Consider the following 26962-nt stretch of genomic DNA (forward strand, 5'->3'; position numbering starts at 1 on the left):
AGGAAGGAGGAGGTAAGGGGGGAGAGAGAAGAGAGCAGAGGGGACAGATACGCATGACAGAGGGACATACTTTGACCACGGTGATCAGCCCTGATTTTTGTGGTCTGTTCAGAGGGCACAAAGGAAGTGCCAGGTTCAAGTGTTTTTTTTGTTTTTGTTTTTTTAGTTTAAAGGGGGGGGGTAGCAGATTACACAGCACAAGCACTACGCAGTGTAATCTGCTTTAAGGGACCAGGAGTTGTATATATTTTGTGGGTTAACACTTTAAGATCCCTTTCACGCACCTTCAGGCTTTTTAGCGCAAAACATAGCGCCTGTAAAGTGCCTCTCAAGCCTGCCTAGTGTGAAAGCCCGAGTGCTTTCAGGCTGGGGCTGTGCACTTGCGGGACGGAAAGAAAGTCTTGCAAGCAGCATCTTTGGGCAGTGTGGGAGCGGTGTATACAACACCCCTAAACCGACCCTGCCATTGAAATCCATGGGCAGCGCTGCCAAAGTGCCTGCAAAGCGATGCGGCAGTGGCGCTTTAACCCTTTCTTTGGGGTTAAAAGTGCCCTGCTCCCGCCCGCACAGCTCCGCTAAAACTAGTGGCGCTTTACCACCAACGCTCGGGTGGTCCGACTGTGAAAGTAGCCTTAATGTGACCTATAAACTGTACAACTGAAATCTTTTAGGTGAAGGGAAGTAAAAATAAAAAATATAATTGCATAAGTGTGCACACCCTTACATTAATATTTTGTTGAAGCATCTTTTGATTTTATTACAACACTCATAACCAAAAACACTGAGTCTATCAGCATGGCACATCTTGACTTTGCAATATTTGCCCACTCTACTTTGCAAAAACACTCCAAATCTGTCAGATTGTGAGGGCATCTCCTGTGCACAGACCTCTTCAGATCGCCCCAAAGATTTTCAATCTGATTCAGGTCTAGGCCATTCAAAAACATTAATCTTCTGGTGAAGCCATTCCTTTGTTGATTTGGATGTATGCTTTGGGTCGTCCTCTTCACGTTCAGCTTTCTATCAGAAGCCTGACAGTTGTACGCCAATATTGACTGGTATTTAGAACTGTTCATAATTCCCTCTACCTTGACTAAGGCCCCTGTTCCAGCTTAAGGAAAACAGCCCCAAATCATGATGCTGCCACCTCCATGCTTCACGGTGGGTATGGTGTTCTATTGGTGATGCACAGTGTTTTTGTGCTAAATATATCTTTTGGAATGAATTATGGCCAAAAGGTTCAACCTTGGTTTCATAAGACCAAAACACATTTTCCCCACCTGGTTTTGGGAGACTTCAGACGTGTTTTTGCAAAATTTAGCCAGGCTTGGATGTTTTTTTTTTTTTTTTTTTTTTTAAATGAAGAAAAGGGGCTTCTGTCTTGCCACTCTACCCCATAGCCCAGACATATGAAGAATAATACGGGAGATTGTTGTCGCATATATCACACAGCCAGTACTTACCAGATATGCCTGCAGCTTAGAGCTGCACGATTCTGGCCAATTTTTTTGCTTAGAATAAAAAGATCACGATTCTTGTAAAATCTTTCAGATTATAAAATAAATAAAAAAATAAAATGGGCTAACTACGTTTTTTTTTTGTTAAAGTAATTATTTTAAAAACAAATGCATTTGAAAGACCACTGCGCAAATATAGCGTGATGGCGGTTCCAAGTAATTTTCTAGCAAAAAATAAATAAAATTATTTTAATTTGAACCCAACAAAATGTCAGCAAAAGGTGTTTAAGTGGTTAAACTTTTTTTTCCCTTCACACAAATCTATTCCATTGACAAATTGTTACAATGATTATACTTAAGTTCAGCTGATAAAGAATCTTTTGATTCTTGGCAGACTGCCCAGTTTTTCTCTTCCTTTCTTTTGAAGGCTGTGGCTTCAGAAGGGCAGAGAGTATTCTTTGCATAGAAAGAATTGTGAAACGTTTTAGTCAAGATCGTGAAAACTATTCTTGACAATTAATTGTACAGTTCTACTGCAGATCCTTTAATGTTGCTGTAGGCATCTTGGCAGCTTCCCTGAGCAGTTTTCTTCCTGTCTTTTCTTCAATTTTGGAGAGACGTCCAGTGCTTAGGCTGCTTTCACACTGGGGCGGTATTCAGGCGTTACAGCCTGTGTAGCACCTGAAAAAACCCGGCCCCTTTCACTCCAGTGTGAAAGCCAGAGGGCTTTCACACTGGAGCGGTGCGCTGGCAGGACAGTGAAAAAAGTCCTGCTAGCCGCATCTTTGGAGCGGTGAAGGAGCGGTGTATTCACCGCTCCTACCCATTGAAATCAATGGGACAGCGTGGCAATACCGCCGGCATAGCCCTTTTTCGACCGCTAGCGGGGGTTAAAACCACCCCGCTAGCGCCCGCAGACCGCCGCTAAAACAACGGTAAAGCGCCGCTAAAAATAGTGGCGCTTTAACGCCAACGCCCGCACCGCCCCAGTGTGAAAGGGGCCTTAGTAATGTCACTGTTGTGCCATATTTTCTCCACTTGATGATGACCGTCTTCACTGTGTTCCATGGTATATCTAATGCCTTGGAAATTCTTTTGTACCCTTTTCCTGACCGATACCTTTTAACAATGAGATCCCTCTGATGCTTTGGAAACTCTCTGCGGACAATGGCTTTTGCTGTAAAAAATGTGACTGAGAAAATGTCAGGAAACCTACTAGAACAGCTGAACTTTATTTGGGGTTAATCAGAGGCACTTTATAGGATGGCAGGCGTGTACTGACTCCTATTTAACATGAGTTTGCATGCGACTGCTTAATTCTGAGCACAGCTACGTCCCCAATTATAAAAGAGGGTGTGCACACTTATTAACCAGTTCCCTACCAACATATTGTAAAATGACAGCAGCAGGAACCATTCCTCCCTTCGGTTGGGCATCATATGACATCCTCGGCTTCCCGGCATTGCGGAGAGCGCACACTCGCTGCATCACTGGGGACCCGATGAGTGTTTTTCAGGTTGGGCTTGGCTCCTTAGTGTCAGTGACGGGAACCCTTAAGGTGTTGGCATACCAAGACATTTTGGACAAATGCCTGGTGGCCGCGATGTCCACCGGGCACCCGTGATTGCTCATCACAGAGCAGGGATGTGGATCTGTGTGTGTAAACACACAGATCCATGTCCTGTTAGGGGGAGAGGAGAATGGATCGTATGTTCTTTGTACAGAGGAATACCGATTGGTCTCCTACCCCACAATTAGAATCACTCCCTAGGACACACACATAACCCCTGCAGCATCCCCTAGTGTTAACCCCTTCCCTGCCAGTCACATTTATACAGTAATCAGTGCATTTTTTTATAGCACCGATCTCTATGTGAATGTCCCAAAATAGTGTCGAATCAAAAGTGTCCGATATATCATGTCGCAGTCATGATATATAATAAAAAAAAATAAAAAATGTACGCAGATCGCCATTAGTAGTAGTAGAAAAAAAAAAAAAAAAAAAAAAACACCACACAAAATCGAATGCCCATTTTGTAGGCGCTATAACTTTTGCGCAAACCAATCAATATACCCTTATTGGAACAAACTTGGTAGGAGCATAACATTTTCCAAAATGTCTTGGTATGCCAACATCTTAAGAGTTCCCTTCACTGGAACCAAGGGGCCGAGCCCAACCCCTGAAAAACAACCCACACCATAATCCCCTCTCCATCAAATGATTTGGACCAGTGCACAAAGCAAGATCCATGAAGACATGGATGAGCGAGTTTGGGGTGGAGGAACTTGACCGGCCTGCACAGAGTCCTGTGCCTCAACCCCCATAGAACATCTTTGTGTTGAATTAGGCTACTTTCACAATGAGATGATTTTACGGGCCCTACAGCGCCAAAAAAAAAAAAAATAATAAAAAAATAAAAAATAAAAAAAAAAAAAAAAAAAAAAAACGGCTCTCCTGTGCCCGAGGGCTTTCACACTGGAGCGGTGCGCTTGCAGGACGGTACAAAAAGTCCTGTATTCACTCCTGAAGTGCCCCTTCCCATTGAAAACAATGGGGCAGCGCTATGCCAGCAGTTTTAACCCTTTTTTGGCCACTAGTGGGGGTTAAAACTGCCCAGCAAGCGGCTGAATTGTGCCGCTAAATATAGCGCCGCTTTACCGCCGACGCCCACAAAGCCCCAATCTGAAAGTAGCCTTAGAGCAGAGACTGCGAGCCAGGCCTTCTAGTCCACATCAATGCCTGACCTCACAATTGTGCTTCTGGAACAATAGTTAAACATTCCCATAAACACCCTCCTAAACCTTGTGGACAGCTTTCCCAGAGTAATTGAAGCTCTTATAGCTGAAAAGGGTGGGCCAACTCAATATTGAACCCTACGGACTTTGGATAGGCTATACATAACGCAATTTTGTACAGTTAACTTTTCACGGATAGCCTACTCAAACTATGTATAGACTAGTCATTCATAAAGACTATGGCGTATTCAAGGATTTATTTATAGGACATGTTAAGAGACAAACCTTTGTATGGCTTATGTAAAAGGTCTGCCTTTCACTCAGTTTTAACTCGCATGCACTTCCAAAGATATTTATAGGACGTAACATGCCCAACTTGTAACTTATTCCTGCAACTATTTTGTATAGGCTATATATGACGCAATTTTGAACGGTTAACTCATCATGAATAGCCCATGTAATTCATAGACCTTGTATAGATTGGTTGTTCATAAAGACCATTTAGTATTCAAGGGTTTATCTAGATAACAAGCATCTAAAAGAGACAAACCATTGTATGTGGTATTAAACCCTAAAATCAAAAATGTATTATATTGCAGCTTACCAATCATTAGATGTGGCGGCTGTATTCATCTCTCCCCCCTCAGGTTTTCCCCTGGTGATCTCACCAGGAAGACACCTCCTGTATTATACAGACACCACTCTGGATGAATGAGCACAGGGGTAACATTCTGACAGCAGTATTGTCTGCCAGGGAGAAGGGAGCTTTAGGCCAGCCATAGACAGATCCAGCCGAATTTAGATCGGTCTATTTGCAGGCTGGTTGTACTGAAGTCGATTCATCGTACAATTTTCTTGCTTAATTACCCCATCAGCAGAGTCAAAGAGTGTTGATTGGGGAATCCCTCCAGCTGCGCCATTATATTCTGACAGAAGGTTTTCCAGTCATTAGAATACAATGGTCAACAACGAAATACACTGATTGACGTCAGTACAACCAGCTAGTTTTTTTTTCGTACGATCACTGCAGTCGGCTATAGCCTCCACCCATGATCATCATATTCTAACAGATGGGAAACCTGCCGCTGTCAGAATATAATGGCACAGCTAGAGGGATTCCCTCAACACTCTTCGGCTCTGTTGATGGGGTAGTTGAGCAAGAAAATTGTAAAATGTATGTTTTGCTTTAGAAGTAGAAAAAGGTTTAAATACAGCAAAAGTTGAACTCCATCTAATACTTTATAATCAGTTACAGAAAACTGTTTTTTACCTTTTAGGATAAAGGATTTACATTGATTTAAAAGCGGAGTTCCACCCAAAAAAGTGGAACCCTGACACCACAAGCCATATATATATATATAAAAAAAAATATATATATATATATAATGCGTTTCAAAATCAAACCAGAGACTGATGAAGCAATGAATAAACCACATAAAGACTTGTGTAGCAAACATGCGCCATCTACTGGCACAATTCCTAAATTAACAGTTTACACATTCTAAAATTAAATCTGCTGGCAAAGTCACTTTATCAATTTCCATTAGTTAAAGAGGAGGTCCAGCCTGGGTGGAAAAAAATAAATAAATAAAAAATTTAGTATGCATCGTGTGAAACTTACCTAAGAACAAAGCCCTCCAGCAGCATGCTGTCACCGCTGAAGGAGCTTCCATCTTCACCCGGTCTTCCTTCCATGGTTCGCAAACTCAGGCTGTGGGAGTGGCCGGAGCCCTGATGTCACTCCAGCGCATGTGTGTAGGAGCCTCTGTTTACAACACAGGACGCTGAAGGAAAAGTCACAGGTATGCCGTTCCTTCAGAAAGTATGCGCCAGTGACGTCACTGACTGCATCTACATAAATATCGCCTAAAATGGTGCAAGTTTCGGAGATATTTACAATACCTATAAGCAAGCCAGATATAAGGCTTACCTATAGGTAAAAATCATGCATGGGAGTTTACTCTAGAGGTCGACCGATATGGGTTTTTCTCTGGCCGATGCCGATATTTAGAAACCATGGCAGCCGATGTAGGATGCCGATTTTTTTGGGCCGACACATTAGGCCGATTTTTTTCTCTCTTTTTTTTTTAATCCCCCTTCATCTCATAAAATCTAACACACCTTTCCCACTGGGGCGTTTTTTTTTTTTTTTCAATAATGTTTTATTCGATTTTGTCAGATATACAATATAGATAACAGTATATTAATATAAACAAATGATTGAAAGCAGATTGGAAAACGTAGATCTTTACAAATAGCAATCTACGAAGTTGTAAAACAAAATAATTAAGTCTAACTTTGAAGTAAACGTTATGCTAAAATGTAACATTCAATATCAAGAGTTACAAAACAAAATAAATTGAGAGAAGAGAAGAGAAAAAAATAAAAAATAAATAGCATATATATATATATAAATACATATATATATACACATAAATATATATGAAAGAGCTTATTGTGAAAAAAAAATAAGTATCCAGTCACCCCAAATGGGAACTCACTGTGACCGGATACTATAATATAGCATAGGATCAAAGTGTATGAAAAGTTGGTCAAAGGAATAGTGTGTAGGTATGAAGTTAGGATTGGAAAGTAACTACATAAAGTAAACAGAAATTGTAACAAAACAATGTGTCTATCATAAGGATCTATCTGAGAGAGGGAAGGATAGTATCGTAGGAGAGAAGGTTTCTTGGAAGGAGAGTAAAATCCAGGAGTGTTGGCAGATATCAACAGGTGTAAATATGGTATGAGACTCCCTAAGGAGCTAAGTGTAAATACAACCGTTGTTTTCTAAAGTAAGGAAATACAATTATATATATTCAAACATAAAAAAGGTTAATAGAGGTGTGAAAAGGATTCAAGCATATTCATGACTTGGTAAAATCCATTTAAATGATGAATTAAATTATCTTCATCCATTAAGCAAAGCGTGATATTCTTGTGTGGTGGTAAAGTGTTGCCAACAAGACCATGTATGTATAAATTTGGAAGGGGTGTCTCTTGCTTGATGGATCAATTCTTCCATTTCAGCAGTTTTTTGGATGCGCTCTAACCAATCTTTTATTAATGGTGGGGTAGATGAGCGCCACTTTCTAGGGATACACATGTTAGCTGCCATGATCATGTGCATAGTCAATGAGTGCAGGTAGGTACGTTTTGGTTTTGCAGGATAGTGTAAAAGAAATTGTGCTGGTGTGTAGTCTAGTTTGTATGTGGTGATGGTTTGTATTAAAGCATGAACTTTCTTCCAGAAAGGTTGGATCTTGCTGCAAGACCACCATATGTGTAATAAAGAGCCTTGTTCATTTCCACAGCGCCAGCATTGTGAGGATACAGAAGGAAAAATATGATGGAGTTTGAGAGGGGTTCTATACCATCTGGTAATGAGTTTATAAGCATTTTCTTGTGCGTAAACATTCAGAGACCCTTTGTGTACAATTGTGTATATTGTTTCCCAGGCGTTTTTAACGTGCTTTTGGGCAAAAAATAGCACCTGTAAAATGGCTCCCCTGCAGTCTGTGTGAAAGACAGAGTGCTTTCACATGGAGGTAATGCGCTGGCAGGATGTTAAAAAAAAAAAAAAAAAGTCCTGCAAGCAGCACGTTTGGAGTGATGTATACCGCTCCTCCACCACTCCTGCCCATTGATATGAATGGGCACCACTGCTGAAGCGCAATGCAATGCGATTTGGCAGCGGTGCTTCACGGGCAAATTTAACCCCTTCTTCGGCCGCTAGCTGGGTTATATGTGCCCCACTAGCAGCCGAATAGCACCGCTAAAATGATGGTAAAGAGCCCCTAAAACTAGCAGCGTTTCACCATCAGCGCCTGCCTACTCCAGTGTGAAAGCAGCCTTCATAAGTGATGCAGAAAATTTCTTACATTTAAACATTTATTAACAAAACAAACCTCCAGTTTACTTATGTATGATTTAGATAAAAAAAAAAAAAATAAAAAAAAAAAAAAACACAAACAAACTATATATTAAATAAAAACAGGTAGTCAAAACTTTTGGACGAATTTTTTTTTTAAAATAGGCCAACTTTACTGTTTTAGTTTATTTATTTATTTTTAAATCATTCGTGTATTTTTTTCTCCCAAAAAACTGCATTTGAAAGACCTCTGTGCAAATGCCGTGACATAAAATATTGCAACAAGCATCTTTTTGCTCTTTTCTTGGCAGACTGCCCAGAGAGGAGGAAAGTCGCTTCTATGAAGACTCAGGCAACTTGCACTGACTTCTATTACAGAAGTCATTTGCAAGTCATGCTGTAGTTCTAAATCTGCCTTTTTATCAGCACAATCGGCCGATGCCGATTAAAGAGGAAGTAAACCCTGATGAGTTTACTTCCTCTTTCATTCCCTGCAAAGGTAAAGCATAATGGACTACTATGCATCGCATAGTAGTCCATTATGTGTCACTTACCTGACACAGGAGCCAGCAAAGTCACCGCTGTCCCCTGTAGTCCACCGCATCCATCTTCTTGGTGGGTCTCGCTGCCCCGCCGCTGTCATTCGGCGAAGCCGCGATGACGTCACTCCCGCGCATTCGCACGGGATCCGCCACTCGCGGCATATCGCCGTTGACTGTGGCGCGCTCAGTGCGCCTGCACGCCACTGTCTACGGCGCATGCGCCGCAGACAGCGGTGCCTGTCTTTCGGCAAATATCTCCTAAACCGTGTAGGTTTAGGAGATCTTTCTTGGACCTACAGATAAGCCTTAATCTAGGCGTACCTCTAGGTCAAAGTGTGTTGCAAGGGTTTACAACCACTTTAATTAAAAAACGGCAAATATCAAGCCAATACATCGGTCGACCTCTAGTACTCCCACTTTAAACGGCACAAAGATGCACTGTGGGTGATAAAGCAATACATATTCAGGAAAAAGCCTCCAAAATGTGTTGCTCACTACCTTATTTGACTAAAATGCCTGTTGCTGGTCTATATTTAAAATGTTGATGCTATTACATATGCGAGTTAGCAAGTTTGGTATAAACCAAAACGCTGCCGATACCTGGTCGTGTATGGTAGAGACACAATGGTAAAAATGCTTAACAGAGATGCAGATAATTATTATTATTATTGCTGACAAGTATAAGGATTGCTGCAGGTTAGAATAGATCAGTGGCATGGTCATTAAAGGAAAGGCAGAAGGTTTTTTTTATTTTTATCTTAATGCATTTCTATGCATTAGAATAAAGAGAAACTTGTGTACAGCAGCCCCCTGATACATACCTGAGCCCCCTCTCTATCCAGCGATTTACACAAGTGCCTCAGCCGCCTGGGACTCTCCCTCCTGATTGGCCAAGACGCAGCAGCGCCATTGGCTCGTGCTGCTGTCAAAGTCAGTTAGCCAATCAGGAGAGAGAAGGGGCGTGGCCAAACTGCAGCTCTGTGTCTGAATGGACACAGCAGTGGCTCCGCTGCCCCAATGGCAAGCTGCTTGCTGTGAGGCCATTTGACAGAAGGGAGGGGCCAGAGGAATCCGAGAAGAGGAGAACCCAGGCTGCTCTGTGCAAAACCATTACACAGAGCAGGTAAGTATAACATGTTTGTTATTCTTAAAGAAAAACACAAGACTTTAGGATCACTTTAAATGCAGAGTCCAGAACCTTTAGACATCTATAGGGCTAGGAAATGGATCAAAGTTGAGGATTTGGGATGACTGATCCATTTCCACACATCGCATAGCCAGCAGAGCACAAAACAAAACTATTAGCTCCCCAATCACACTATTCCTTTCAATTTCGGTGTGTTATGCATACACATTAATGTGCAGTATTGTGCACTGAAGCAGCCAGTTCATTAAGAATAGGTGGCCAATGCATGCCAATAGAAGATAAACAAGACTCTTTAAATGCAGTACACCACAATGCAACAATTGACATGTGTCATGTGTTACTGTGTGTTCTTGGTATAACATGATTACTACTGCAATACATAGATTTGCAGGCCAACCTTACTTTGAATATTAACTCTGCACCCGTTTCTTAAAGTGGGGTACCCCCTAAAAAAAAAAAAAAATTAAAAGTCAGCAGCTACAAATACTGCAGCTGCTGGCTTTTAATAATCGGACACTTACCTGCCCCAGGGTCCAGCGATGCGGGGGAACGAAGCCCCCCCCGCGCTCCCCGCTCCGCTCGCGGCGCCGTCATGCATACTGTGGGCACCCGGCTGTGGCTTCACAGCCGGGCACCCACTGCGCATGCGCGAGCGGCGCAGGGCGCCGTGATACGCCGTACAGTCACCTGGGACACATGACAGGTCCCAGGTGAATGTGCGGCGCGAGGGAAAGTGATGTCACCAGCCTGGGCAATGAGGAAGGCAGATTACGAGGGACCCCCTAGCAACCGGTATTTAGAGGTGAGTAAAAAATTTTTTTTTTGCCAATTATTTTTTTTTATTTTTTTAACGAATTTTAAGCACTTTTAATTTTTTTGGTGGCAACACCACTTTAACCTCCCAGTACCCCATGCCACTGTACCATCACTTTACCTTTCTGCCAGCCATTTCTTTCGGTCAATGCCTCTGCACAAACACACTTGTTCATTCGCAGCCACTGCACTCAAATGCATTTCTATATAAAAGCTCATTTAAAGAATAGGCATACTTTTGTTAGTATAAAATCTATTCCACCATTCACTCTCTATTTTATCAATACAAAGTGAATATTTTATGGAATAGTTTCCTATACATATATTTATACCATGATATGCATTACACAACCAATCATACAGATTTGGTGATACTATGGTAATTTATAGCTTTTTTAGCAGGTTAGCCAGATTTTTACCATTTATATTACACATTGATATTATGATTTTATTGATTATGACTTCTACATAAATTAGTACAAACATAATCCATAATTAAAAAACTTTCAAGGGGGCGTGGCCTGGCACCGGAGCGAGATGGCAGCTTAGGAGAAGAGCTCCGTCCTCCGTTTCTCCTAGAAGCCCTTGCATACGCTGAGTCCTCTCCTGAACAGCACTGAAAATGACGGGGAGAAGCCGCTCTACCTCCCGGTCTCAACAAGACCCGGCTGCGCCGCATAATAGGAACATACCGGCGATGTTCCGCTCGCAGACGGCCGAATCACAGGCCGCATCGCAGGCCGCAATGGCGGCCGCTTCCCAGGCCGCACCGCAGACAGCGGAGCAGAGTGGACACCTCCTGGCAGACCCGGAGCACTCGGCCAGCCACCAGTCAGGTAGGGGAGCTTCCCACATCTCACCCCTTCTATGCCTGGCTGACCTCCAACAAGTGGCAGCTGACATCAAATGTTCACTGACTGCAGCAGTCTCAGACTTGAAGGCAGAGATTAGAGCAGTAGCTGGCAGGCTGGATCAAGTTGAATCACACACAGCAACACATGGGGCGGCCATTCACCAACTGCAGCATGCATCCACTGTACAGGCACAGCACCTTATTGACATGCATAGACATATGGAGGACCTTGACAATAGGGGCCGCAGGCGCAACCTCCGCATCAGAGGGATCCCAGAAACAGTGGAAAGCCCCCATCTACAAGCTGCAGTTTGGGCGATTTTTAACACGCTTTTGGGCAGACCGCCGGACGCCCCAGTAGAGATGGAGAGGTGTCATAGAGCGCTAAGACCAAGAGGCAGAGATACTGATCCGCCTAGAGATGCTGTATGTTGCTTGGTCAACTTCGCACAGAAAGAAGAAATTCTGCGACTTGCACGTACCCATGCTAACCTAGAACATGAAGGTGCACGTATCCAGATATACCAAGATCTGTCCACTATTACCCTACAACACAGAAGGGACCTTCGGCCGCTTCTCCAGGTGCTCAGAGAACATCGCATTCCCTACCGCTGGAAATTTCCATTCTGCTTGCAAGCTACGGTTGGAAATCGCACAGCGATGTTGAGGACACCAGGTGACCTCCGGCAATTCTGTGATATTCTTAACATACCGTATGTGGAAGTGCCAGACTGGTATGGCACTTTTATGCAACCGGAACCCTGGATCTCCTCCCGGCAGGAAGTAACACCTCGAACCCAAAGGAGCAGACGACGAAGAAGATCCTCGTCCATTACCCCACCAAGACGACGGGGTGACATGGAGACGGAAGAGAGTCCACGTGCCTCACCATCTTCAGTACGGCGTAGAACTGACCGGCTGTAACACCAGGACTGGTTTGGTAAGCTGCTTCCCTGACTAGCTTGACTGAGCCCTTGTTCCTCATTGCCTCACTTTCACTCCCTCATCCTCCGGTATCCCTGGGCCCAGGGATTATACCTGAACTGATCTCTCCATCTGATAACTATCTACTTGGGGTTACGAGTTTACATTGATTAAAGTTCTTGGAGACTTACCGGGATTTTACTACACGGTCATGCCAAGATTTCGCTCTAGGTGGGGAAGGGGGAAAAGTCACTCAGCCCATGTACCAGATGTCACTGAGGTCAGGCGGCTTCAAGGAAGGAGACTTCTATGGGCGGCCGCTGCATCGCTGCGGATATGAAGTGTGCGTTCACTTCGCAGGCTCCCAGGCGTTTTTATCATCCTTTTGCCTTAGGAGTGACTTTTTTTTTAATGTTTGGTACGATGCAGAGCCATATCTGGTAGATGGGGGGGAATGCGATCCCCCCCCCTAAAGATCTGACCCGGCTACGGCCTATGCCCTTTTCATATGCAACACGATATGCTTATCGTTGAACCCCCACCCCCCCACCCCCCGATGTTCTGGACTTGGACTTCGTACAGTGACTATTCCTGGCTTTGTTCCCATTCACCCCTTTTCCCCTTTGCCTTTTTATATATATGTAAGCGTATAATTTTCTTTGCTTGTGTTGTTTTTTTAATATGCTGCTTTGTACATTACTATCTTTATCCCCTGGGATTACCAGGGACTTATACACCACATTGGGAAAATCAGTCATAAGTGAAGGCACCCCTCCAATTTAGGGCCGAGGCAGCGGGGAACGAGGGTCCATGTCGAATAGGTGAGGGGTAGATATAGTGGTAATCTGACAGGTTCACAGGGAAAATTAGCTGAAAAAGTTCTTCTCGTGTTTTAACAATAGCAATAGTACCTTACTAGCCTGCATAGTGTGAGGGTTGAGGCACACGCTGGATCACAATAAGAAATGGTATCCCGTCCCTTTACTAGAGTAGTTCCTAGACCCTTTAGTGGGGGGAACTACAGCATACGTCCTTGCTAACTAAATGGCTTTATGTTGTGGAGTAGGGTGCCGATGACGCTGAGTTGGAAGCTGGAAACCGTTAAGGAGCAGCTGTGAAATTCTGGTTACAGGTTAAATAAGCTACTGGATTGAGTGCTTGGGTTTATTGATTTTATTTGTATTGTTTTTGACAATATTCTACTTATGTTTTTCTTTTTTGTTGTTACCTCTCACATACACATGATTTTGGATGCCCTGAATTTGTGCTTTCCGATCTCCTGGAGCCCCCTCCCCATGGTTGGGGCTTCGGGACACCGGACGGCTGAGATGCCAGCCACAATGTATTATTCATCGAGGTGTGTATTGAACAGTCGGAAGTCGTATGCTCGCGGCTTCCACTGGACGAATCTGAAGATGGTTGGGCGCTCGCTGTCGGGACTCACCCCCCTGACTGGGGGTGGGTTGTGATGGTGGGTCCCACACATTCTTGGCGGGCCAATGCAGGGGACTCTCCTTTGGGAATTCACCATGCTTTATGGAGAGACGGGGGAAGGGCGTTAATACTGGTTCTGGTGTTAGACTTTCTCCCCTAGCCAGAGTAGGCTGGTTCCCCCTCTGGAAAGTTCCGGTTGGGACGCGTAACATCACTGTCCCGCAGGGATACCCTGCCTAGACAGCCTAGCAGGCTGAGGCTGTCTCCGGTTATCACCTCTCTAGTCCGAGTAGGTGTACTTTTGGTAGGAGAACTGTGCCCCGTATTTCTTCCTTGTGGAATACGGCGTCACCTCAGATCTTGGATTGGGGTCCACAAACCCCTGCCCGGATCTCTGTTTAAGTTCACATTATCTTCCCTACCCACCTGTCCCTCTTCCCCCCCTCCTTCCCTTTTCTACCCTCACCCCCCTTTTTTCACCCACCCCTATCCTCCCCCCCCTTCTGCCTCAGGCCCCCTCCGTCTGCCATTGGCGGGAACGCTTTCTAGTTTATAGTGTGGTACTCGAATACCCTTTGAGATGCAGTCCTCAGCTCCCCTGTCCCTCAAAGTGTACTCTCTAAATACAAAAGGTCTTAACGTTCCAGAAAAACGCAGTAGTTTATTAAATGAGGTGCAGAGGCAGAAAGCCCACGTTGTATTTATTCAGGAATCCCACTTCAAAACAGGGTCTGTGCCCCGGCTTTCTAATCATCATTACCCAACAGTGCACCATGCAACTTGTGCTGACTCAAAGACCAAAGGGGTAGCTATCTTATTGGCTAAGACGTTTGATTTTATTGCCACGGATAAGTTGGTAGACTGAGGGCAGATTCCTTTTTTTGAAAGGTACATGGAAAGGCAAGCCACTGACCTTGGCAAACATCTATTGTCCGAACACGAAACAATTACGCTTTCTGAAAGAAACCTTACTGAAATTGACCACGTTTATGTCAGGCCTTGTGATTCTGGGGGGAGACTTTAACATGGCACTCAATCCACTTTTAGATACTTCCACAGGCACATCGTCTATACCATTTTCAACTTCAAGACAGGCGAAGATACAACTTGCTTCCCTGGCGCTCCATGACACTTGGCGTACCCTAAATCCGACGGGGAAAGACTTTACGTTCTTCTCGGCCTCTCATAATCGTTATTCGCGCCTAGATTATCTATTCGTGGGCCAGAGAGACCTGGGTTACCTACACAAAGCTACCATAGAGCCCATGGTGATCTCGGACCACCATCCGGTCACCTTGATCCTCAGGTTCCCCCAAAGGGTTACATATTCAAAAACTTGGAGACTGGATGCATCCCTTCTCACAGATGTAGGAGATGTGGCAACAATTAAACAAGCCATAAGCGATTTTTTCCGACATAATGAAACGCCAGACGTTTCCCCTATGGTTCAATGGGAGGCACACAAATGCGTGGTACGTGGGCATTTCTTGGCTCTCGCTGCACAAAAAAAAACGGGCTCAACAAGCCCGAATTTTGGAGCCGACAGCCAAAATCTCACAGCTGGAAGCGCAGCATAAACGCTCGGGGGCAACTAAAGTTGCGGCTGAACTGGACGCAACTCGGATGCTCCTACGAGAGGAATTATATAAAAGAGCACGGAAACAGCATTTGAGATCGCAGAAGTTCTTTTATGAAAATAGCAACAAACCAGGTAGGCTCCTGGCACGTTGCATACAGAAACGCATTCTGTCTCATACCGTTCATCATATTGTTGATCATAAAGGGAAGGCTCATACGAAAAACGAGGAGATAACACGTCAGTTTCAGGAGTATTACAAAGGTCTCTATAACATACAGCAAACGGAAGATACTCTAGGCCAGAGAGGAGAGAGGGCGAACCTGATTGAAGATTTTCTTCGACAACACGGTCCCCCAACCCTATCGTATGAGGACCAACAAGCTCTGGAAGCCCCTTTTTCCTCAGAAGAATGGGTGGCGGCCCTAAAAGCCACGAAACCGGGGAAAAGCCCGGGGCCAGATGGCTACTCCTCGCAATACTTTAAATGCTTCCCAGACCTTCTTGGCCCACATTTCTTAAAGGCTTTTAACACTATGACAGACACAGTAGACCCCCCGCATAGCCTGTTGGCTGCTCACATTGCGGTAATTCCGAAAGATGGCAAAGACCTTACTAACGTTGCTAATTACCGACCGATTTCGCTCTTAAATGTAGACGTAAAAATTTTCTCCAAAATGATAGCTAACAGGCTTTCGTATCATGTGCCAGCATGGGTGGGATTGGACCAGGTGGGTTTTGTCCCTGGCAGAGAAGCCAGGGACAACACCATTAAGGCTCTAAACCTACACCATTGGTTGACTTCCACACGTAATGCAGGTTTTTTCCTTTCTATGGATGCGGAGAAGGCCTTTGACCGGGTGGCCTGGGATTATATGGACGCGGTCCTGGTGAGATTGGGCTTGGGCTCGCGCATGCGAGCTTATATTATGTCTTTGTATACAAATCCAAATGCCAGGGTCCGCGTTAACGGCCACCTGTCAGAGGCCTTCTCCATCCAGAATGGCACCAGACAGGGCTGCCCGCTGTCCCCCTTACTTTACATACTTACACTTGAACCCTTTTTGAGATCCATTCGAGCAAACCCGGACGTAAAAGGTATTGAGATTAATAACAGGGAATTTAAAGTGGCGGCGTTTGCAGATGACGTCCTGCTCTTCCTCTCTTCTCCCTTAACGACCCTACCGAATTTAATGCACATACTGACACAATTCCGATCTATTTCCAATTTAAAGATCAACTTTTCAAAATCGTTTGCTCTAAATATTACCCTTCCACCTGACGTTGTCACTCATTGCCAGAAGAACTTCCCCTTTGCTTGGAAAACTGACACTATCACTTATCTGGGTATTCAATTACCAAGTAAATGGGAAGACCTCTACAACCTAAACTTTCTGCCTGAACTCAGGAAGTTGAGTTTGGACTTAATTAAATGGGATGTGCCTGGTATCTCCTGGTTTGGACGTGCGGCGATCTTAAAGATGACGGTGCTCCCGCGTATCTTATCCAAAATGCAGACAATTCCAATCGGCTTACCATTTTCCTTTTTTGCGACATATAAAAAAACTCTGTAGAACCTTTCTGTGGGGAACTAAAGGGACGAGAATTCAGTGGGCTAAACTGGTACTACCAAAGTCCGAAGGTGGCATCGGGCTACCGGATTTACAGAGGTATCACTGGGCTACGCAGTTAGCCCGAATTGTGGACTGGAGAGTTCACATCAAATGTAAGGGCTGGGTGTGCCTGGAGCACCTAATGGTCGACTCTGACCTTAAGGTGATTCCGTGGCTAGCCAATACACATAGACCGACCGCTGTGCGTTCTCATCCTCTAGTTAAAGCGACCCTGGAGGTATTTGATCGGGTGTGCAAAGTACATGCAGTCTCAAACATAAACTGCGCCCTCACCCCTCTCAGAGGAAACCCTGCCTTCACCCCAGGGGTGGAAGGGGGGTTTCTCTCTCGGGAATGGCCACATGAGGAGATGCAAGCCAGGCATTTCTTCTCGAGAGGTAGACTCCTTAACCAAAGAGAACTGGCAGCGCAGTCGCCCAATAAATCTTTTCCCCTATGGCCTTATCTCCAACTCAAACATTACTTAACTAGTTCAGGCGCCAAGGGAAGTTTCACAAAATCTCCGACGACATTTGAAACAATGTGTATGGAGCTCTCCCCCCAGAGACACGTTATATCAGTACTTTATGCTTCCATGTTTCAAGAAGCACAGAGTATTCTAAAACCTGAACATGATTTTTGGGAAAAGCAATTAAATACCGAAATCTCACATACAAACTGGGAACGAATCCACCTTTATATCCATAAAGGCTCGCTAAATGTCCACACTCAGGAGAATGGATATAAAATCAGGACAAGGTGGTACAAAACGCCAGAGATTCTCCATAAATTCTTACCATCGGTCACTGACCGATGCTGGAGATGTGGCCAAGGTCAAGGCACTTTTTTTACACATATGGTGGAGCTGTCCTCGGATCCAATCATATTGGCAAAAAGTTCACGAAGTAACGTCTTCAGTATCTCTGCTCCCCTTGGAATTTACCCCAGCACAATACCTCCTTCATCACTCAAAAATAAGGAAAAAAAAATATTTCAAATCAAGTGCAATGCATATGATTAATGCGGCCAGGCTTTGCCTGCCGGTTCATTGGAAGTCCGTGTCGGTCCCCACATTGACTGAATGGATTTCGCGCATTGACCATATTGCAGGGATAGAGGAGCTGATATTTTCTTCTCAGGATAAAATCACCAAATACACGGCAATTTGGGAAGACTGGCACAAATTCCGTAAATCACAGGAATTCCAACAGCTAATAGCTCGCGATGATAGCAAACGTTAACGACTAAAGACCTTAATATGTACTTCTTGCTTTGTCCTTAACAAGGGGGCATGAGCTTGTTATTTGGTAAGGCGGAGGGGACAGGAGGCTACGTCCCCTCAACCTTCCCCCCCCCCACGTTCCCAATCTTTCCTTCCACCTTCCCCATCACCCCCCCTACCCACCCCAATTTAATTTTCTGAGCCCCATATCATCTATTTTTTTTTGATGTTGGGTTATACCTAATAGGGGGGGCTGAGTGCGGATCCCAATGTGAGTGGGACCGGCGGTCAGCACCCCCCTATGCGAGAAAGGGACAACTCAAGGTGAGGCTCTTCTTTGAGCCCACATGATTATCTCTACTTCATTGGGTGTACCCTAAATACCATAGATTTGTCTTTTATGAATGAAGGGCTTGTACATACAGCACAACAGTTGTACTTCTGAAATTACGTGCAAATTCTGCTTGTACTCTGACTGAAAATGAAGTTTTATGCTCTCTTCTGTAATGATGACATTATTCGCTTGTCTGTTGCGTTCTTGTAAAGTTTTATTCATGTCTTGTTTACCATTTTCTTAAATAAAAGAAAAATTGTTAAATTAAAAAAAAATAAAAAATAAAAAAAAAACTTTCAATATCATTATTTACCATAATGATAGCAATGTTTTAGCTGTATATTTACATTTGGGCATTTTTTATTATTATTAAAAACTCTAAATACAATAACATATTGGCATAAAACATAACAATTCCTTTACTTTGTGTTTTAAACTATGTACATTCTCACCAGATAGAACAAGTATAAAAAGGTTTCTCTTACCCTAAAGTTGACTCTGTTTCGGACTCGCTGTGCCAGTGCAGAATTTATCGCCTTGTCAAACTGAAGCAGTACTTGTAGTGCCAGCTGAGGGTTAATCTGCTGAGACTGGAGGAAAAAAAAAAAAATAAATATCAAAAACTTTATTGCAGCACGTATGCCGTATGCCTTTCTATTAACGCAAACAAGGATTTAAGACTCCAGACCTGCTTTTCACTACTTAAAATCTGACAAGTGTATTTTAAAAGGCTAAAAAAGGACTTGTAGGTCTCATGGGCTAAGAGTGCCTGTACCTCTGTACAGCTTTCTAACTAAAAGCCGTACAGAGGTACAGGCAGAGAGCTGGAGACAGTGTGCAGGAGCCTGACATTGCATCTGTGATCTGCGGATCGTCAGTGCAATGCTATGCAGGCTCATGAGGGGGAAAAAAAAAAAAAAAATAGGATTTTTGTACTCACAGTAAAATTCTTTTCTCTGAAGTTCACTGACTGACACAGCTCTATTAATCTTGACTGTAGGGTTATTACACCACCTTCAGAAGAGATGCCAAGGGTCATTGGAAAACACAGCCAAAGCTGATATTTGTCCCTTAATGGTGCTTAAAGACAATTTCTGGTCTACTAGCTGTAAAGAACAGCAGGATCCTGGAAATGGAATAGGTGCACAGACGCCACCCTTTCTCCTCACACATTGAGATGTAAGCCTTCCAGGTACGATGGTATATCTTCTGAGAAGATTTGTGCCCACAATATACCGTATTTTCCGGCGTATAAGATGACCTTTTACACTTAAAAAAACTGGGCAAAAAGCAGGGGTCGTCTTATACGCCGGGTCAGCTGCTGGGATGCCTTCTGGATGTCCGGTAATACTGTATGTAGCTTCGGCTGCATACAGTATGTACCACTGAGCCAATCCCAGTGAGCGATGTATTCAAATGAATACAGAGCCTGCTCGGATTGGAGTAGCAATCTCTGCCAATCCGAGCAGGCTACACACAGTAGCCTGCTCCGATTGGCTTTGAGAGTGAGAGAGGCGCGGGCTGATGATGTTACAACCTCCGCCAATCCCAGCAGGCTTTGTATTCATTAATAGAATACATTGCTCGCCGTGATTGGCTCCAGCACCATAAGGAGGAAGAAGGAAATGGCTCCAGCAAGAACGAAGAAGAGGGATATGAAGCGTCGGAAGCCTCGGAATGGGGGTCGTCTTAAACGGTGAGTACGGGCAAAACATTTTTAAAACCTGTACAGTTAGGGGGCCGTCTTATATGCCGGGTCGTCTTATACATCGGCAAATACGGTAGTTGAAATCACTGAATCTGACAGGCCCCGGTTCTTTAGCACATGGCTCTCAATAGCCATGCCGTTAAATCCAGTAATGGTAAAGCAGGATGGAGAATCGGACCTTGACACAGGTCTTGCAACTGTAGTCACCAGAGAGCGTCCGCAACCAGGCGTACTAGGTCAGGTACCAGGGACACCGAGGCCATCTGGGGCAATCAGTATCACTGGAATCCCCTCTGCCTCCACTCTGCGGAGCAGGCGTGATAATAGTTTTAGCGGAGGAAAAGCGTAGAACAGTTGGTACTGATCCCATGAAGCCACCAGCGCGTCTGAATCGTTTGCCCAAGGATCTCTTGTCCTGAATACGAATCTCGGCACCTTCCGATTGAGACGGGAGGCCAGGAGATCCACGTCTGGTGTTGTCCCACCACAGGCACAGTAGCCTGAACACCTCCGGATGCAACGCCCATTCTCCTGGGTCCAGCATCTGGCGACTTAGGTAGTCCGCCTGCCAGTTTTCTACTCCCGGGATGTAAATGGCCGACAAGGCCGGTACATGTCGCTCTGCCCACTGAAGTACGCGATCGACCTCCCGTGCTGCAGCCAAGCTTCTTGCTCCTCCTTGATGGTTGACATATGCCACCGCCGTGGCGCTGTCTGACTGGATCCTGATCAGACGCCCTCATAGTCTCATCAACCATGTGGAGAGGCATAGCCTGATCGATCGGAGCTTGAGCACATTGGTCGGGGGAGGAATCCAAATCGGCGATCAGAGGCCCTGGGTGGACTGTACTTCCAGCACTCCACCCCAGCCGATCAGGCTGGCGTCTGTTGTGATCACTGTCCAAGGTAGAAACGACTTCCCAGACCGGGCACAGGGACCTCAGCCACCAGAGCAGGGAGTCCCTGACTGACTGGCTCACCCGAATCTGCCGATCCAGGGATAACAGATTTGTCCCATTTTGTCAATATCTCCTTCTGAAAGACTGGTGTTAAACTGAGTGTACAGTACCGCCTCGGAGGCCACCATGAGGCCCAGGACCCGCATGCAGATGCACAGCGACGACCACCAGGTAGGGGGAAGGGAGAAAAGCTCTCGCTTCCATGGAATCCAGCAGTAAGCCTAGGTAAGAGCACCAACTTTTTTTATGTTAAACAGCCACCCAAATTCCTGCAGGGTTTGCATGATGATCACCACATGCTCCTTTAATTCTAAGGCAGAAGCTGCTCTCAGGAGGCGATCATCTAGGTAACCTACGATTGCGATCCCGCAGTGTCGCGACAATGACAAAACTGGAGGTGAAAAAGCCTCTTTTGAGTGGAAAATGAGGGCCCTTGCCTGTGGCGTGGCTCCTTAGTCTTCCTTGCCGGTGGGAGCAAGGTACTCTTCCCACCTGTGACATTCTTAATAATGTCATCCGAGGCTCCAAAGAGCCGCTCACCAAGGAAGGTTAGAGTCCTCAAGGCTTTTTTTTTTTTATTATTATTATAAAGATGCCTGGTCCGCAAACCAGCATTTTAGCCAAATCAGGTGCCGCAGCACCACTGCTGACACTGAAGCCCTGGACAGTAAAGGAAGCGTATCCAGGCCGCGTCACAAACGTACTTAAAGGCCGTACACTAACTGGTCTGCTAGTTCCACGCAGACGGGAGTAGCCTGCTGCTTCTCCAATTCGTGGTGCAAGTTTTGCCCATTCAGTAAGTGTCTGCGACACAAGTGCTGTGGCCAGTACTGGACGTATTGCTGACCCCACAACCGTAAAAAGGAACAGGCCACTGCCTCGGCCTTCCTGTCAGTAGGGTCCTTAAATGCAGGATTCCCCTCTACCGGAATCGTGGTTACTTTGTTTAACCTGGATACTGGGGTGTCCATGACCGGAGGAGCCGACCATTTTTTAAGAAGGCTCTCCTCAAAGGGTAGGCGCACCGCTATTCTTTTGGGGACCGAAAAAGGTCTGTTGCGGGCTTCCCCATTCCTTGTATATGAACTTATCGAAATAAATCAGTCAGATACGGAAACACCTTATGTGTACGGGCTGCCTTACGGAACCCAAAGGGGGCCGCTACTTCAGCAGAGGAACCTGCTGTATCCTGAATTTTCAGGGCATCACGCACAGCTGTGATAAGTGCTCCAACTAGTGTTTAGTCTTGCGCGGACCCGGACGGAGACTCATCCACACTGTCCGATCGGTCCTGGTCAGCGTCATCTGAAGCAACAGAGCAGGGGCCTCCAGTCTCAGTGGGGCACGAGTCTGTGCCAGAGCTCTCCACAGAGGGTGTGGGGGGCAGGGGCAGCTTTTTACCACCTTTGTGCCCACACACCGCCTCCACCCTGGCAACAAATGTTTCAAGGACTGCCGACAAAGCTTCCAAAAGGCACCACACTGAGCCGGTTGCAATTGCAGACAGTTCTGGGGAAGAGACACCAGTTTCTGAAGCCATGCTGACCCACCCTGTCTGCCACCCTTGGGGACTTAGGACAGGTGCACAATCCCACCCTCCTAGCTGCTGCAGACTGAGTCTCACCACCCCGACCGAGTGCTGTGCCATTCAGTTAGAGGTGCCTGTGTCCAGTATCAGCTCCTAGGTGTCCCAAGTGAAAAAAAAAAAAAAAAAAAAAAACTTGCTGTTCTGAGCAGCAGGGACCAGCGCTGAGAATAAAAACCACGCTTGGCTACAACAAAATGACAGCCGGCCTCCATGTATAAAGGACATAATCACAGAGAAAATGGCCTCTTACCATGCTTTCCACTGAGGCACACTAAAAATGTCTGACAAACAACTGTGCACAGTGAATGGACAGAGAATATGGCGACAGAACAGCGTTATGGCGATCAGCACATGCAGACCTCCAGACACCCAGCGGGGAGACCACAGACACCCAACGCAGCCCCCAATCTAAGGAGAGAGCCCCCCAGGGGAAACCTGGCTAAAGGGACACACACCGCTCAGCAGCCCATCATGCAGCATAGGGACAGGGAGAGGAGAGGGAGGAGAGAGACCCCCTAATCGACCTCCCAGGGAATGCCCAGCTGCTCAGGGAGCTGTACTTACCATCCGGACGAGCTGGGGACATCCCATCACAGACCCACTCTCCGAGCAGTACGGGGTGGGTGCTGGTCACGGCACACTGACAAGGACATCGGTAGTCCGGTCATAAGTTTATTACTAAAATCACATTGTGTATATATGGGAATCTCTTCTGCAATGGTTACTGGGCTGCTTTCAAACTGATTTGAAGGTGCAGCGCAGAACACCGGTGGGTTACTGGCATTGAGCCATAGACTTCTGTTATTACCTGCAGGTGTGGGAAGCTTTCAGAAAGTGCACCACACCTGCAGGATATAATAGAAGTCTAAGTGCAGCTAACCCGCAAGAAAGCCACAGGTGTACTGCACTGCACCTGCAGTGCAGGTAATCCACAGCATGTCAGTGTGAAAGCTGCATTAGGCCCCTTTGGCATGATCGGTCCAACCCAATCAGACCCTCCATTCACCTCTATTGAGTCGCAGATGTAAAACGGACTTGTGGCCGTATACACCCACCTACCTCCAATCCGGTCCACTAAAAAAAAAAAAAAAAAAAAAAAAAAAAAAACAGAAGGGGGATCCGTCCCATTCCATCATGGCAGATCAGATCGGATGGACCATAGAGTAGAGAAAGCCCTGTCTGTGTCTGCTCTGCATATGCAGGGTGGACATGGACTTGTCATCCACCCACTCCACCCATTGTGGGCCGCAACTGGTTACCAAGTGGCTTAAGTGGTCCTCTCTCTTTAAAAGGTTGGGCACCCCTGATCTAGATTATCCAGCCTGTCACCCAGCCGGCTGTTGATAGATCACAGGATCTTAACATCTTGCGCAAAGGCAAACATTCAGCAAAAAAATCCCAAGAACGATGGTCCCGCAGGGAGTTCTAGTCCAACTCCATCACTAAGCAGAAAAAAAACTGAGCTGCAGGAAGCAGGCTAAGGAGGTTATTACTAGAGGGACTGCCCCCTAGGCGGAACTGTAAAGTTTTGTTTTTTTCACATGTATAACATGTTCTGCCTTATCCTCTCCTGAAGGTAGCGTAATAAGCTTACAGTCAAGAGTAATGGAGCTGTGTCAGTCAGTGAACGAAATAATTTATTTATTTTTTTCAGGAGGGAAAAAAATAAATAAAAAAGTATGCGTGTTTATTTCTTTACAATCAGCCTTTAACCACTTGCTTACTGGGCACTTAAACACCATTCTGCCCAGACCAATTTTCAGCTTTCGGTGCTCTCACACTTTGAATGACAATTACTCAGTCATGCAACACTGTACCCAAATGAATTTTTTGTCCTTTTTTTCCCACAAATAGAGCTTTCTTTTGGTGGTATTTGATCACCTCTGGGGTTTATTTTTTGAACTATAAATGAAAAAAAGACCGAAAATTTTGAAAAAAAAAACGCATATTTCTTTGTTTCTGTGACAGAATTATGCAAATTATTAATTTTTCTTCATAAATTTTGGCCACAATTTATACTGCTACATATCTTTGGTAAAAATAACCGAAATTAGTGGATATTTGGTCTTTGTGAAAGTTAGAGAGTCTACAAGCTGTGGTGCGAATCGCACAAAATTGATCACATCTGATGTACTGGTGGCCTATCTCGCTTCTTGTGACCCGAACAAGTCAGGAAAGTACACATTCCAAGGTATTTAGTAAGAGGCATAGTGAGCTTTTTGATGTCATATTTTTCCCACAATTCTTTGCAAAATTAAGATTTTTCATTTTTTTTTTCTCCACAAAATTGTCATTGTAATAGGTTATTTCTCTCACATGGCATGTGTATACCACAAATGACACCCCCCCAAAAATTCTGCTACTCCTCCTGAGTATTACAATACCACATGTGTGGGACTTTTTCACAGCCTGGCCACAGAGAGGCCCAACATGCAGGTAGCGCCATCATGTGTTCTAGGAACATAAATTACACATCTAACTTGTTGACTATTTATTACACTTTTGAAGCACCAGGACAGATTCAACTCTTCTGGGAAGGCTGTCCACAATGTTTAGGAGTGTGTCTATAGGAATGTTTGACCATTTCCTCCAGAAGCACATTTGGGAGGTCAGGCACTGATGTGGACGAGAAGGCCTGGCTCAGTCTCCGATTCAATTAATCCCAAAGGTGTTTTAATCGGGTTGAGGTCAGGACTTCATATAGGCCAGTCAAGTTCCTCCACCCCAAACTTGTTCATCCATGTCTTTATGGACTTCGCTTTGTGCACTGGTCCAAATCATTTGGTGGAGAAGAGATTATGGGGGGGGGGGGTGTTGTTTTTCAGGGGTTGGGCTAGGCCCCTTAGTTCCAGTGAAATAAGTGTTTGCCTAATAAAAAAAAAAAAAAATATATATATATATATATATATATATATATATATAATGTGTGTAGGGGCTAGGTGTAAGGAATTCTGATAAATAAAAAGTGTGTGGTACTGTTAGTGTGAAAGAAAAACCATTCAGCTGGCTCTGTGTTATGGCTATCCTCCCCCCTCCCCCCTCCCCCGTTCAATGCATTCACACCCTTATTCATATTAGGCTTCCTTCAGCAGGAACAAATTCCAATTTTTTCCCTTTTTCCGGCCTCCCCCCTCTTTTTCTTTCACGCTAACAGTACCACATACTTTTTATTTACCATCAGAATTCCTTACACCTAGCCCTTACACACTTGTTATTTATATATTTTTTTTTTTTATTAGGGAAACACTTATCCATCACCACACCTTCACTCCAGAAGTTCCCTGGATGCCCCGGTCTCCGCTTGTGTTGCACCCCGTGGACTCTATTGCCGCCTGATGTGCCGCCTGATGTGCCTCCTCAGCTCCCATGCCGATGGTTGGGGTGGCTGCCGATCCTTTAAATCATGCTCTCGACTGCATGGCCACATACCAGTCACGTGCTCTCTCCTGATGAGCGGCACTAAGATGCGAAACGCGTTGAGCTATCAGCTGCCGTGTACTTTGGTACCCTGGTTTTTATATCACTTACTAAACAAATACAAATACAATTCATAACATATGGTCATGCAATTGCCATATTGTATTAATTATTCATTCTGTTCTTATTTCTGATGATTTTTGTATCTATAAGATGTGTATTTATAATCATGTTGTCATCAGCCATTACAGTTGTAAAAATCTGTATGATCAACAATATGTATTCTTTAATCATGTTTCCATAGAGAAATTAAAAATATTTTTATAATAGCTACTAGTGTGCATTATTTTAATCCTGTGCTTCATTTAAAGTCCCGAAAAACCTTCTGTTTATCCCCTATTTTGTAATTTATTTATTTTTTTACTAGTAATGGCGGCGATCAGCGATTTTTATTGTGACTGCGACATTATGGCGGACACAGCGGACATTTTTGACACATTTTAGGGTTCATTGTCATTTATACAGCAATCAATGCTATACAAATGCACCGATTCCTGTGTAAATGACAGTGGCAGTGAAGGGTTTAACCACTAGGTGGCAGTGTAGGGGTTAAGTGTGTCCTAGGGGCATGTTGCCAACTGTGGGGGGGCGTGGCTGTGTTTTACACATACTGATCTCTGCTCCAATCACAGGGAGCACAGATCAGTGTCACTGATGCTAGGCAGACTAGGGAGATGCTTGTTTACTTTAGAATCTCCCCGTTCG

The 26962-nt window shown here is 44.9% G+C and overlaps 1 protein-coding gene across 1 annotated transcript in view; it reads right to left on the bottom strand.

The window, feature by feature from the left end:
- Positions 1-26962, bottom strand: part of GTF2A2 (general transcription factor IIA subunit 2) — an 81753-nt gene that overhangs the window by 18530 nt on the left and 36261 nt on the right. Inside the window, exon 2 of the mRNA XM_077473409.1 lies at positions 19011-19115. Within this exon, the coding sequence (XP_077329535.1) occupies positions 19011-19115 (105 nt within the window). The remainder of the gene's footprint in view (positions 1-19010; positions 19116-26962) is intronic.

The sequence above is a fragment of the Lithobates pipiens genome, unplaced genomic scaffold (assembly GCF_037356315.1).
Source record: "Lithobates pipiens isolate NorthernLeopardFrog02 unplaced genomic scaffold, aLitPip1_a1.2 Scaffold_8, whole genome shotgun sequence".
In the NCBI taxonomy this organism is placed as follows: Eukaryota; Metazoa; Chordata; class Amphibia; order Anura; family Ranidae; genus Lithobates; species Lithobates pipiens.